Here is a 15,578-nt window from a genome sequence, read left to right as displayed (position 1 = left end):
ATCTGAGTCCGAAAGGCAGGACCTTGAATTGAAAGTGGCTCTTGGCTACTGTAAAGCGTAGAAACCTCCTGTGGGCTGGGTGGATCGGAATATGGAAGTATGCGTCCTCGAGATCCAGAGTGGCCATGTAATCGCCTGGGTTAAGAAGCTTTAAAATGTCTTGTAGGGATACCATCCGAAACGCTAATTTTATGAGATAAATGTTGAGCTCCCTCGGGTCTAAAATTGGACGCCACTTTTCTACTGTCTTTCGAACGAGAAAGAACCGGGAATAGAATCCTTCGCCTCGTTGGGACAGAGGAACCGGTTCTATTGCTCCTATGAGAAGCAGTTGGTGAGCTTCTAGACGTAGAAGGTGTAGATGTTTGGATTTGGTGGCGCGAGGGGCTCTGGATGGTGGAAGGTGTTGAAACTCCAGCAAGTGGCCAAACCGGATGATATTGAGGACCCACCAATCCGATGTGATGATCTCCCAGTTGTGGAGGCATTGTGATATCCTGCCCCCCAACTTGTGTTACAGGGGGCGAAGGAAGAGTAGACAGAGCCTGAACGCTGCTATTGACGTTTAGAAGAAGGATTGTCGTCCTCTTGAAGGCTGGCGAGAGAAAGACGACGATTGACCCTGGCGCTGAGAATACTGGGGTCTGTAAGATTGCGCTTGTTGTGAGTAGGAGGAATAGCGCTGCTGTTGATAACCACCTTTGTACGAAGACAAACCTCTCCCTCTTGCACCATGGAAAGGTACTTTGCGGTAATGCAAGGTCCCAAGGGACCTTGCCGTATCTGTGTCCTTTTTTATTTCCTGCAGTGCATAAATGCATGCTTACCAAAAAGCATTTCTCCATCAAACGGTAGGTCTAGGATTTTATTTTGAACCTCCGGGTGAAACCAGGTGGCCCGAAGCCAAACTTGCCATCTAAGGACTGCAGCACCAGCCAAAGCACGAAAAGCAGTGGTAGCAATGTCCATAGCGCAATCTATGATCTCTGAAAAACGCTCTCCTTCCTCCAGAATCTTCTTTGCGTCAGCCTTAGATTCATCTGGTAGCTGACCAATGTATAGAGATAAATCGCACCACATTGCTGCCCTGACAAGAAGGTTGGACATAGAAGAGAATCTTTTTCCCACATTGTCTAGTCGCCTACCCTCCTTATCCGGTGGTGTGGTAAGGGGTGCCGACGGATTCTTCGACTTTGTTTGGGCCGCTTGAGATATGACCAAATCCTGTTTCGGTTGGCCAACCAGACAAGCGGGACCATCAGCAGGAGCCTTATATTTCTTCTCCAGCCACGGAGGAACAGGGCTGACGGTAGCTGGGCACTGCATCACCTTAATCCCCTCACTCCAAACATGTTCCACAATCGGGATAGAATGGACAGACTTTTCAAAGCGTTCTTTAAAATCACAAAGAAAGCATTCCTATTGTTCAGAAGGTATGGGAAGGTCAAACCATTTGGAAGCCCTTTCCATGAGGTTATGGAAACCTCCAATGTCCGCTGGAGGAGAATCCACAGTATCCGGCGACGGTGAAGCGGGATCCGGAATGACGTAGTCGTCCCATTCCCTATCTGGATCTGGGGCTTGTCCTACGCTCTGGTCATCGTCTGATGAATTGTCATGCCCCGTGACGACATTCTGGTGATGTTCTGATGGTTCCTGGTCCGAAGGTTGAGGAACTACCATAGTCGGCGGTGGCAGTGAAGGCACCTGCCCCGATTGTTGGTCAGAGGGATGTGATGGAAACTTCCTCTTATAATCCATTATCATGAGCTGTAGATCAGTAATGAGCGAAGACGGCATGGCTATCATGCCCTGCTGCAACTGTTCCTGTGGTCTTGTTTGTGGCATGTATTGATGCTGGTCCATAACAGTCTTCCGAGTCTGAGTCCTGGTATCTTACTCGTAATTGGGATGGACTATATGCATCCCCATAAGGACCATCCTACTCATCTGAAAAATCCTCCTCTTCTAAAAGGAGTGCCGGAGGTAATGGTGTCACCCACCGAGGAGATGTCATCTCTGGTGTAATCTTTCTTTTAATTGAAATTTCCACTTTTTGAATCGTTGACTACGTCGTCGGAGGGATCATCGATGAACTTTGGACCGTCGACGACGATGTAATGATCGTCGACGGAACCGTCAACGAGCTCGTCGTCAGTACCACTGTAGAGGACGACGTGACATAGTTTTCATCGTCGCAGTCGATACCATCATCGACGTCATCCTCGTCGGTGTAGTCATCATCGTCGTCGACATTGTAACTGGCATCACCTGTAGCGTCGGCAGAGCTGGAACCAACGTCAGGTAAATCTTTGATGTCGTCGTCGACGTACCTGAAGCTGTCATCGTCGACGGACGGATTTTCTTCTCAGTTTTCCCCTCTGGAAGTACTGAAGCTGGTTATTTGAACAGCTTTTGTTTCCCAGATGGTGGAGGGGAAATAGAAGGCCCCAGGCTCGCCTTTTGAGTAGAAAGTACTTCAGAAACCAGTCCTTCCCTCTCCTTTGCACCTCGGTGAGGAGATTTTAAGGGACTGCGCCTGTCAGACCTATCAGAGGTCTTTTGCAAGGCCCTAGCAGGGGGGTCAGCTGAAGTTGAAGGAGAAGACCTACCCCTCTTTTGAGATCTCCTCGAAGATGTTGCAGAGGAGGTCTCATCGCTGTCACTGGATACAGCCTCTTTTCGTGACTTTAGCTTCTGTAGCCAGGTTAGTAAATGTCCCTCTTGGTCTCTAAGGGTCTTTGATGAGAAGGTCCGGCAGATTTTACAGTCCGTGGCCTTGTGGTCAGGGTACAAGCAATAAATACATCTTTATGCTTGTCCTCCACATAAAGCCTTTTCTTTGAACAAGTCGCACAAGCTTTAAATAAAGCCTTTTTCCCCTTGTCTGACATTGTGAAGAGAAATAGCAGTGAAAGATGAAAAAATCCAGAAGTTGAAGAGAAATCTGAGCAGAGCTCAGTGGAGACTCCCTTAGCACAACGTGCGGTAGAAAATCTGAGGCTCTTAGGCTCTCTCAGTGAGGTTCTATGGTGTGAGGATAATCTGATTGGTTGTTGCTTTAGTTTGGTCTCTGTTACAAAAAGAGGTGGATATGCTACAAAATGAGATGAGGCCTAGGCCTTTCTTTCTCTTTTGTATATACTGCTATGTTATTCTTCTATTTACTGAGACTCCCATTCCGACGACGGGGAATGATACAAGCTATGGGAATCTATGAAAGTTCCAATACTGGAGTAAGCAGAGTCTGGTCCACCACCTTGCAGCATCCCGGCTTGACCGACACCGCTGACAATCAGGAGAAGGAACTTGTGCTCTGGAAGGTGAGATTGGTCTCCCCACAGAGTGTGAAGACACAAGGACCAACTGTAGCCATGCCATACTAACCCCGGGGTACTGTCGCCCTGCACCAAACACTGACCATGAATGTCCAGCCCAGATCCTCACCAGGACCAAGAAGCCATCACTTCAAGAGTAGGTCAGCTGCCTTGATTTCTCCTCTTCCAGCTGTTTGCACCTGACCATGAGGTGCATCTTTGCATACCAGCCCAGCCGACCAAACCACTCTGCTCCCGAACCCTCTGGCTCGGGTCCCCACGAACCAGGTATGCCCCATGCTCCAAGACCAATTGCGACCTGAGCCCCCATTTGGAAGCCCTCGGACTTGCCAGCAAGTCCCCATGTGCAACCTTTTTTTAAGGTGACTCTGCTTCTCTGTAGCGCCAGCTACCAGCCTCACCAGTACCCTGCTCCCAGTAGAACCCGGGCAGTTCCTGAAGGACTGCTGGTTGTACTTTGAACCTGGGCACACTGCTACTCCAATCCCAAAGGGTGAACCCCTGAAACCGACTGCACCTACCTTTATGCATCTTTGACTTTTCCTCACATAGGATTGCATTGTGCGTAAAAGCGCACAGGTTTAAATGCTTTACTTAACCTGTGCATATTTAATCGAAAACTATACTTACCTTGAAAAGAAGTTCTTGAGTTTGAAATGTATATAAAAAGAAATGTTTTTTTTTTTTTTAATTGATCTCCGATTTATTCTTGGAGTGTGTCTCATTTATTGCCTCTGCGAGTACAACAAATGCTTAGCACTACCCTCTGATAAGCCTAACTGCTAGCCCATACTACCACAAAAGAGAGCAGTAGCATTATCTACTTTAGCCTCTGTAAAACAATTGGGGACCCACTGGACTCTCTGCACAGTGGACTTCATTTTAGTACACTATATAAAGAGCCAGTTTCCTACAACTGTTAGTAAGAGAAATAAGTCGGAAAGAAGCACTTGTCGTTTGTGGGCATCCAGGTTTGCGCAGGACCACAACTGTGGCTTGGTCGACTCCGGAAGGGAGGAGGCCTTGGCCAATCGCTGCTTTGTAAAAGGTAAGCAGGAGTGGATTAAGCGTTGAGCTAAACATGTGATAGAACTCCAAAGGGTACCCATTGGGTCCTGGTGTTTTGCTGGGGTTTAAATCAGATATAGACGCACCCATTTCTTCCATAATGTCCTGTTCAAAAGCAAGTCTTTGTGGGACGGAAAGGTGAACCAGGGGCAACTTCGCAACCAAGGGAGACACCAGTATCCCGGCTGGGTGTGGCTTTGGAGCATAAAGGGTTTCATAGAATTGGGCAAATACTGCCATAATCGCTGCAGATTTTTCAATCCACCTCCCTGAAATGACCTGTACACAAGGTACACCCGGGAAGCTGCTCGATGCATAGCAAGCCAGTGGAGCAGTTTACTGGATTTTTTCCCGCATTCATACTTCTGATGCGTTGTGGTCAGCCAACACATATGGGCCTCATTCATACTTAATTGGCGTAGGGATGGTCTATCCAGATCCAGCTGCCACCACTAGTATTCAGTACACGTTTGAGTGTCTCTGCGTACCCGAATCTGAATGTCTCTCCAAGTCTGTGATGTGTCCGAGTTTATCTTGTTCTGAGCCACGGAGGTAAAAGTGGGCCACTCCCCGCATATACACCTTGAGAGTCTAAGTCACAATGCCCGCCAACCACATAGAACTGTCGTTTAGTCCCAGAAAAGAAATGAGTTAGTTGCTGAGATAGACCACTAATTTCTCATCTTTGAGAAATCAAGCGTTGTAGCGCCAAATCGGGCCAGCTCCTTGAGGGGGTACTTCGTACACCAGGATTTGGGCATGGTCCGATATCCCCAGGGCGCAGAATCAGTGCCCCAGTGCTGCGAAGAATGTCAGCAGCAGGAAGGAACCAATAGTCAATACAAGACAAGGACCCATGGGCAGCTGGTGCATGGATATATTCCAATGCCTCAAGATCGCAGGTATCAATGAGACCAAGTCCCCGCGTCCAATTGAACTAGCCTCGCCAGCGCCACTGGGCACCTCTCCACATTCTGATCCAGTCTCTGCCCTCCAGAATATCATTTAAATCCCCTACTATAGTTGTCCTATGTGGGAGAGCTACAATTAAATCGCTAAGTGTCTTCAGTGTGAATTGGTGCAAAGCAGGTGGGGTATATACAGTCAATATATTTTAGCTAACGCTGTCCATAGAGCCCTCTAGTATAATATACCTCCTCTATAGATCTCTCATTACCTTTGTGAGAAGTAGTGGCAGGGACCCATGTAGAAGGAGGGTCAACTCTCAGGATCCTGTAGCGTGCCCAGCATGGAAAACCCTATTGCAACCATTGCAGGCTAAGAATTGGCAGGTTTGACCTTGCAGATGTGTTTCTTGCAACAATAGAATCCCCTGGAGCGCGACGCTGTGTGAACTAAAAAACTGCACCCCCACTTAATACGGTCCAGCAGGCTGTTATCATTCCATGTCAGGAGTGTTAGGGGGTGAGGATGGAGCTCGGTGTAATCAGTGTGGGGACTATGCTTAGTAAGGCCTCAGGTGCAAGGCTGACCATGTTGTGTTATGTTAAAAAATGTATACAGCGCACGAATACCAGTGGTGTCTTGGCGCTAGCAAACCGAGAAGCAGACAGAAGCATTAGTCAATGAAAAGCCAAGTCTTTATGGCTTCTCTGAAAAGCGTTAGGGATGACAGATTTCTGATGTTGAACGGGTGGGAGTTCCAAAGCCTTGTGGCTCCCACCACAAATCTTCTACCACCCCAGCGTGCTTTGAGGAATCTCTGAGAGAGTATCACTTTCGCCTCTTGTGATCTCAAGCATCTGTTTGGAGAGTACCAGTGCAATGAGTGTTTCAGAAACTGAGGGCCAGTCCCGTGTAGTGCTTTATAAGTAATGCACAGGGTTTTAAAACTGATCCGACTTTTAATTGGCAGCCAGTGTATGCTCTGGAGGCGAGTTCCCACCGACTGGAATTTGTGAATTCCCAGGAGAAGCCTTGCAGCCGAGTTTTGGATCATCTGGAGCCTATGTAATTGCTTCATGGGCATACCAAGGTATAACCCATAGCAGTAGTCCAGTTTAGAAAGGACTAGGGAAGTGACTACCATTTTCCTACTTTCTGTGGGGATCAGAGGTAGGATTTTCTTAATTGTTTTAAGCAGAAAGAAACATGATGACGAAACTGCCTTAACTTGAGATTCAAAATCCAGTCTCTGGTCTATCATCACACCCAAGTGTTTTTACTTTAGGGACTGGGATAAGTTCTGTTCCCAGGTCATCTGGCCACCAAATCTGGGACCAGGAGGGGGTAAAAATTACCGAACAGAATCACCTCTGTTTTCCCAGAATTTAGCTTGAGGCAATGCAAGCTCATCCATGAGTTGACTGCTGACATACAGTCCCTAAATCTATTTGCTGGTGGTACTGTATTTTTGCTAATAGTTACCACAATTTGGGTGTCATTCGCGTAGGATGTTAGAGTCATTCCAAAAGATCTGATGAGAGCTGCCAATTCTGAGATATAAAGATAAAAAAGTGTAGGACTTAAAGAGGAGCCCTGTGGTACCCCACATGGGTGTGTAAAAGACGGGGAAGTAAAATTACCCAATGCGACCGATTGCGTCCTATCCGCTAAAAAGGAGGAGACCAATGCCAGTGCCTTTCCGGAAATACCTAAGGAATTTAACGTTTTTAACAGTGTTTTATCGGAGTCTGTGGTGGCATCAGCATTCATAGTCCCTGTTGGTTGCTGACGCAATCTTTCACCGTCTCTTGCTCTTGTGGTTTCTCCAGACTTCGGTCACCCAATCGAGGTGGATCCGAGGAACTCTATGGAGGCGCGGAGTTGGCTGTGAGTGGGTGCTGCTCCATCACCCATGTCCAAGCAGCTTTTGGTGATTCAAAAATTAAAGTCTTGGAGTGGTGAATCACTCAACTTTGTGTCGTACAACAGCATGCAGGAGATCTGGATGAAGTGGAGTTTCACCTTAACCTCACTGAAGGATTTGCGTCGAGTCATTACTCCTTGAGTGTAATCTGAGAAAATCAATATACGGTCCCATTGGAACAGCAGTTCTCTGGCTAGACAAGTGCCCTGGAGAACCACATCCTGATCCTTACAGTTAAAAAACTGGGCAATTAGAGGCCTAGGAGGGGCCCCATGAGGAGGCATCTGGGCCAGGAAGCTATGCGCACGTTCAATCACAAAACAAGAGGAGAAGTGCACGGGCTCCGGCCAAGATCGGCACCAGCACTCCAGAAAGTCCACAGGGTTATGGCCTTCAGAGCCCTTAGGAAAGCAGATGAAACAAAGGTTATTGCCTCAGGCCCTATTTTTTGCATCTTCCGTGTGCTCCAGAAAGAGCTTTGTGTCGGGGGTCAGGCGGGTCACCTCGGATAATAGGTGCTGAACAGTGTCCTCCAAAGTAGAAATCCTCGCCTCGGAGACTCTCTGAACTGTCTGGCATAAGTCTTGTCGAAGAAGAGACGTCCACCCCCCAGCTCTCCAATTTACGTTTCCAACTGTGTCTTAGAATTGTGGCTAGCCTGGAGGATGGACGTATTGTTTTCCACAGTGGGCGCTTCTTGGCTCCCCCACAATGCCCCCCGTTCCCCCTAAGGCAGTTATTTTAGCCTCCTCAATTGATGCCACAGAACTAAAGCTGGGAGAAAGAGCAAGGGACACACATGCACTCCCATGGCATGTTTAATATAAAAAAAAACGTCACCTGAAGTATGGAGTGGTTCCTCCAATCAGAATGCTGTGAGACCAAAATACTCCTCTAGTGGGTTAAAAAGGAGGGTAAGGGCACACTGATTGCAGCTCTGGCATACCATGACAACCCTGGCACCAGTTATGTTATTTTTCCCTAAATCCAGGCCCCTGAGGCAGAGGACTCTAAAATGCTTAAGAGTTTGATTGCAAGTGCATAGGGGATGTTGTTGCTTCTCTCCTGTCTGGGACTGCCACAGTGCACATAGCGGACTACAATATTAAAAAAACAAGAAGCAGCCAAGGACTTTGAAGGCTCTTCCAAAATAGAAGAGGTCTTGGAACCCTATTTCTACTACTATTCGCACCAGTGAAAGGGTTTTCTCCTCAGTGGGGGTGGTGGTGACTCCACCGATGGGATAGCTGGCATCCTCAAACTCTAGAAGAGGCTGGGAGATAGGTGGACAAGACTTCTGACAATGTCCCAAACTACCCACACATAAATGTGGGCCCGAATGAGATATCCAAGTAGAATTCTACTGGTAGAAATGTCTCAATTTAAAAGGCATAATGACGGAGAACAGTTAGATTATATGATTTCTACAGAAGCCTACATTTGCATCACAAACAAAACTTTTTATCTCGATTATAATTTTTTTAAAAGGGCAGAACTTTGTTCCAACTTACCCACTGCCCAACAGAAGAGCTCCAGCCGATGATGCAGGACTCCAGCCAGGAGTGGGATCGGATGTGGGAACCCTTCAGGATTGTGCAACGTTTAATGCGTACCCCATCTTCTACTACCACATCAGGGCCAATTGTAACATTTGGGCCGATACTGCAGTTCTGGCCTATCTTTGCACTTGGATCCTGAAGGAAACGAAAGATAATATTAAGTGGCTAGAGGAATATGGCTTACACCCTCTGTAAGAAATTGGAATGTATTTATATGGTGTGGTTGTGCGACCTCACCATGTAATACACTCACCAACCCCTTTAGGACCACTAGGTTTCATTTGTTAAACACTCTAGGTCAAACCTGCGTACTTGTATCTCTGAGCAGCAAGGCTCACACAAAAGAACAAGTGTAAAGCATTTAAACAGTACTAAAACAACTGAAGAAGAAATTCACAAGATCCTCAACAAATCCGAGACCAATTTATAAAAATAGACAGTATTTTTATGGATTTTTAGACTCCACAATGAAAAGGATCCACCAGAGGTTTCCAGAGACAGCAATTACAAGGTTCAGTTAATACACACTTTTTCACTTAACCGCAAACAAGCAATGGTGAACTCAATGAATTTGATACTTAGAAACTTTTTCAAGGAAAAATTGTGAAAGTGTCAATGAGGTTACTTAGGGTTACTTTAGGTGACCAAGTCTGGAAGCCAGTCAGGGGAACCAGCAAAGTCTACAGAAATAGTTACCACAGAGGATCGGAACAGTCTTCAGTCAGTTCCAGGGATGTTTATCCTTTGCTATAGATTCCTATGAAAAAGTCCTAATACAAGGGATACAGGATGTGGATGTGATGCAGCTGACGGAGGTCTTCCTGCAGTGACTCCTCGGTTCACAAAGGGGGTGAAACAGTACTGGGCAGAGGGTCAATGTCTCTTGAAGTCCTCTTAGTCCTGGTAGAAATGCAGTAACCACTGGGCTACCAGTTGACAGTTATCACAGTCACAGCCAAATCCTTCCTTGGGCAATAACTTGTCTTCTGGGTAACCAAACAGCACCACAGCTGCCAAGGTTTCAGATTGCTATGTGTGACATTTTCATAATTCCAGTGTAATTATGAGTGACATTTCAACAAATGAGTGACACTTACTCGCAAGCAAAATCAAGCAATGAATACGAGGGAAACATAAATATTAGAAATTATACCCATTTGAGCAATGAGATGGTCTTTTGGATCAGGTGTTCAAACACACAGTTAAGCTAAACGGGCGCGGAACAGACTGGTGACCAAAAACTCTAAAAAGTGATAAAACAGGCAATTAACTTTCTCTATCTATGCATCAAGGATCTGTATCCATCAGGACTGCCTCAACACAACTTTAACTTTGGAAAGAGTTGTAGATGCACCTTTTTAAAGAACACAACAGCATAATACAGTAATATTGCACATCTCCTCCCAGAACCCAGGTACCTTTCTGACTGTATTCCTGCCTTTGACCATGCACAGCACTCCACTTGCCTTGGTTTTTACTATTAAAATAGCACATACTTAGATGGACTAATCTCCCTTCACAGACATTGCACTTCGGAGTACACTCCATGCACAGGTGCAAGAATGCAAATGTGTTGCTTAGTCATATATGGAGACTACTAGAATGTTATAAGCAGAAAACTGATGTTAAATACCATAATCAAATAAAACGTTATCTTTTTATTTAAAAAGTACCACTGCAGATGTAATTGAGGCCTGGCAATGTTGAAGTTATTTTTTGAATAGAGTAATGTATCTAATGATTGCAGCTTGTCAATGCACGCTTAAACAAATGAAAAAAGTTAAAGTGCTCTTGCGCCTTAAGGAATGACAGCTTCTCTACGGGTGAGAATCGGACAGACTGCAGATACAGGCCTGCAGGTGGTGGTTTCTCTTAGCTTTCTCTGTTTATTTGCTATTATTGTTGTACCCGAACTCGGTTCTAACAGTGTGCCTGCTTAGAAGCCCTCGCTGCCTGTCCCCTGACTCAGCTCCAGCAGTGCCTAGAGGCCATTGATGCCTGTGCCATGACTCTGGTGTAAATGTCCGGAGATCCCCTGCTGCTCTGCAGACAGAACACAGCTGAGATGGTGAAAGGTTTCAGGCTTCTCCTGCGGTGCTCTAGCACGCCCTCCAGCAGACTGATAGCGCCTCTAATACAGGAGATTGACTGACATCCCAGAAACAGAGGCTTTGGTAAGGGGTGGGGGAAGAAGGAGGGAATACAAGTTATTTCTTTATGTGCATTTTTATATAGCGCAAACATTTATGCATTACATGAATGGTTACAGACAGTTACAAAGCGCTAGAATGAAAAATTACCAAAAGAAGTAGGTTACACACTAGGAATGTACATTAGTGAAACAATCGCTAAGTAGAGTGAACAAATGATATTTGTGAGAACGCACCTGATGAAGAGGCGCTGGTGTCTTTCAATGCCAAGCGGCAAATGAGACCGTAATACAACCTGCAGCTATTGTCTGAAACAATTCTGCTACTTAAAAGGTAGTCAGTGTGACACACTTACTTGTGGCACGGAGAACACTGCAGCGCTGTCACGCTACAGGCCAGCCAGCTGTGACGACATCCCCCTGCACCGTGAGCAGAGGCCGCGGTCCAGGCCTTATGTCAACGACTGGCGCAGGTACTGCATTTTTATCATGGCCTCAGTTCTGCTGCACTCACTGCAGCGCAGCACTATAGGCTGTAGTGCCTGTTGTGGCATCATCACTTTGGTGGGTGACGGGGTCATCAGATCACAGCAGTAATTCAGGGCACAAGTCACCAACGCGCAGCGAGAGCAGAAACTGTCTGCGCAGCCGCACCGCCCACTACTGCTAACGGTGGCCGGGACCGCCCCATGTGTGTCTGTGAATGACACACCTGGGTGAATTAGCAACACTCTAGCCTGCCTGAGCCCAGAGCGAGCTAAGCTATCCCCAAGCTAGCCTGCAAGCAGCATGGACCGCGCTGCCAGCTTTCTGTCAATATGCTAGTAATTTAGCAGCACTACGGCTTGTTGACAGCCCAGGAGCTGCTATAATAAATGAGTGACTTTCCATTTCAGTGTGGTGATGCGGACCACCACACTGAAATGTGTCAGTCTAACGCATGATGTATGGTACTTGGCAGGGCTGCAGCACTCAGATGAACCTCCAGAGCTCAGCGAACTCGGGTGCAACATTGAGCATCAGGTCCTGGTCTCTGGTGCTGCACAACAGCACAGGAACAGGAAGATTCTAGGCTAGAAACTTGCCCCAGCAGGCTTCTTCAGCTGTTGTGGCCCTGTGCTGCAAACATGAGGTCAGCCAACTGACCCTTGGAGTCTCTTGCTTCAGCTGTGCTCCAGAGACGACTTCTCCACAAGCAGGACACAGAAGGTACAGTCCCTTCTCCTTGGCTTGCCACCAGGTGCAGCCTCTCTTTGCCGGTTCCTCAGTGCAGTCCTTCAGCCCTTCAGCCCTTCTCCAGTCCAGACGGGATTTTTGAGTTCTGGGTGCCAGGGGTGACCTTTTATGCCCAGAAAAATCCTTCAGGATAAGATGTGATTTGTAGCCAACAGGTTGCCAGATTCCCTCCCTCCTGATGACCCCTTCCTGCGAAATGTGGCATCTGGCTATCCCAGGATACACATTTCTACCCACTTCTAACATAACGCAACCTCTCTCTCTCGGCGTCCAGAGCTCCCTAGCCCAACCCACACACCCCTGGAAAACTGGTTTGGAAACTAGTTTCCTCTTCCCTGTCCCTAGTGCCATGCCTGTCTACCTAGACAATGGAGCAGCACCTCTCCCAAGTGTCACCCATTTGCCCTTCAAAGGAGGCTTCTCATTTGAAGCTCACCTCTTGGGCCAACACACCTCTCTCCAGTGATGGCTTCTATTGTATCCTTTACTGGGAGTCGTTAGCATGTCTCCCCAGGAGAACAGAAAGTGTCCTTAGTGTAACCATTAATGGCACAGGAGTTTAAAGGCAACAAAGTGTCAACTTTGTAACAGTTGCACACTACAGCAGGTTATATTAATTTTGACTGGAGAAGGGCTTAATGTCACGAGCTGTTTGATACCTTGAGGTATGAACTTTCGTCGCACCAATCAGGAGTTAGCATAGCTGAAGGAGTCAGCATGTAACCCTGCACTCGCCAATGGGATGACCAAGTTTTTCCAAAGTAAAAACGAAGGTTTTGCACTTTTTATTGTCAGAAAGTTCTGCCCGTGAAATATGCAGCACTCTGCTATAGGGCTCGTTAGGACTGCCATAGGGGTGACATACACATATCACCAGGGAGGCTTGACTTTGCCTCTGTTGGTAATGGCCAGCCCTGATCGCGGTTGGAAACTGCTAGTCCAGTCTTCATTGGCGGACTGGGAGATGTGATTTACATGGGTTACATCTAGGGTGGAACAACCAGTGCTACAATCTCTGGTGTGACCCTCTAACTTACATGCAAAGGGTACCATATACTAGGGGCGTTCAAAAAAGTTAGCTTATGCCAATCTGATATAAACTAATTTGACATACACATTCTAGGCCCAGGCACTGAGGTTTAATTAAAAAGCCTCAGTGCACTCTGAGTCTCAAAACCAGTATCATCAGTCAAAAGCATGGGGGGGAACCATACCAAAAAAAAAGGAATGTCCCCCCCACGAGCGCCCCTCCTTGCCCCCTTGCAGACACCCATGCATTTACGGATGCCTTTTGTCAGCAATTCTGGGCCCTGCAGGGAGCAGAGCTGTTCCCTGCCAGAGGCCTCAACTCCCTGATGGGGCACCTCGCACTCCTCCTCGCAGCCCCTCCCGCCCATTGTCATTCTGTCTGTGGCTGATTGTCACATACAGAATGACAATGGCCAGTTTGAGCTGCTGCTACAGCATACTTCTCACCTTGAACCTCTAAAGCGCCTTACCTCAAAATCAATGAGGAGCGGAAGATAAAGTTGAAGTTTAAATATGACACACATGGTAGGAGAAGCAGAAGAGCACTGCGGGGTTAAAAGAAGTCTCCTCTTGAAGTTGGGGCGCACAGTGAAGGCAATGGGGGTACCCTAGGAGGTTTTCTGGCTACTCTCTTGCCTATGTATTACTATTCTGTATTTGCTGTGTGCTTATGTGTGGGATCCATACATCATGCATACGACATTTTGAGTGACACCCAACTGCACCTTGAATGTTACACTAGTAATTGTAAATGTTTGCATGCTTTGTTTTAGGTGTAAGGTTTTAGGGAGAGCCTCATAGTGCCATAAGCTGTGCTTGAAATGTATATTGTGTTAGTAACAATAGGCAAGGTGTCAAAAATAAACTATGTAATAGTGTATTGACAGTGCCTTCTTTAGGAAAGCTGCAGGGAAAAGCACCTTTGTGACTTCCGTCAGCTAGTGCGAAGCCCCCATAAGCAAAGTCAGATTCCATATTTTAAGTTCCACTTGCTGAAACACCCATAATGCGTTCCCTATAGTGGGTTCATCACAGCAATCTTCCCTTTAGTTCACCTATGCTTGCCGCGTTACATCTCACAATGCCACTCAGATATGAGATGCTAGTAACAAAGTCTATCCAAGCAGATCTTCCTGAGCACTTCTCTCACTATACAGGTCTGCTCACGACCATGAGTTTTAAACAAAATATCAGACTGGACAACCCAGTGCAGTAACCATATAAAAAGATTATTATCATATGAAATACCTCAAAAAGACCTGCACAGTTGCTCAAAGCTGTGCGCATACCAAAAAAACGTGAAGTGCACGTTTGTCTCAACCCAATATAAATTTATTTTGACTTGCACTTAAGTGGTTGTCTATTTACTTACTTTTATACTATCGCACAACTTCCTCTGATGTGTCTGTAAAACGTACCTTTTGTTCCAAAGATTTGTCCTGAATTTTGACCCTTTGTCCTGAATTTTTAGACTTACCGTCCTGTATTTGCAACCATGCCAGTTGGTCACCCTGCATTAACTGGTGAGTTCACTTTGGGGCGCTGCGTTCACACATGACGTCACCAAAAGTACAGAGTTCACCCGAACGTGTCTGCAAAGCATTCACCAACGCATCCATGGTACTTACAATGTGAAACACTCGGATGCGCAGATCTAGACAGGACTGAAGCCCAGAAGCATGACTGAAGCACGCACCTCCACTAGCAGGGAAAAGACACGCTACAAGCCGCGCAGAAACTATGATACTCCTTTCCCGCCACAAACATCCTGCTCAGCCCCCACTCCGGAACAGGGATTTCTCTGAAGTGACCCCTCAGCCAGGGCTTTAAATGGGCCGGGTCCCCCAGGTCGCAGAGGACGTTGCAACGGGTCCTTATCGAGCTCTAACGTCATGCCCTTTATTCTGACATAAACACTGATCGATTTCAAAATAATGAACGTAAAAAGACAATCCATATCAGCGATTTAGTTCCTGTTTGTGTTTGACATTTTAATCAATATTTCATTCCCTTAGAGTGTTAACGATTTCCCGGATGTTAGGTTTCTGTATTTTTTCCGTGTAGCATATTACGCTTGTAAAGCGCCTACTTTGATCTGAGCCACCACCAGGGGCTAAGAACGAGCCATGGTTGAATGCTAAGCATCCGAGAATGTGATTTTTATGACCCGTTCTGAGAGGCCCAGAACCAGCCCGAGCCAGCCCACCTCTGAACGGTTTCAGCGACCCTCCCTGCCCCCACCCTTTGGTTTCTTTTAGACTGGTGCCACCGAGGTGATATCCTTGCCTGAAGGCAGGGATTTCACCTAAGCACTTGATATGTTGTGAATGTGAGCATGGGGTGGGAGTGGGAAGATGAGCAATGCAGAG

The 15,578-nt window shown here is 46.8% G+C and overlaps 1 protein-coding gene across 1 annotated transcript in view; it reads right to left on the bottom strand.

The window, feature by feature from the left end:
- GMPPB (GDP-mannose pyrophosphorylase B) overlaps positions 1 to 15,578 on the bottom strand; it is a 249,043-nt gene that overhangs the window by 40,508 nt on the left and 192,957 nt on the right. Inside the window, exon 9 of the mRNA XM_085625038.1 lies at positions 8,748 to 8,930. Coding sequence (XP_085481164.1) covers positions 8,748 to 8,930 — 183 coding nt within the window. The remainder of the gene's footprint in view (positions 1 to 8,747; positions 8,931 to 15,578) is intronic.

The sequence above is a fragment of the Triturus cristatus genome, chromosome 9 (assembly GCF_964204655.1).
Source record: "Triturus cristatus chromosome 9, aTriCri1.1, whole genome shotgun sequence".
In the NCBI taxonomy this organism is placed as follows: Eukaryota; Metazoa; Chordata; class Amphibia; order Caudata; family Salamandridae; genus Triturus; species Triturus cristatus.
Note: the sequence above shows the minus strand (reverse complement) of the source record. Positions and strands in the feature narration are given on the sequence as shown.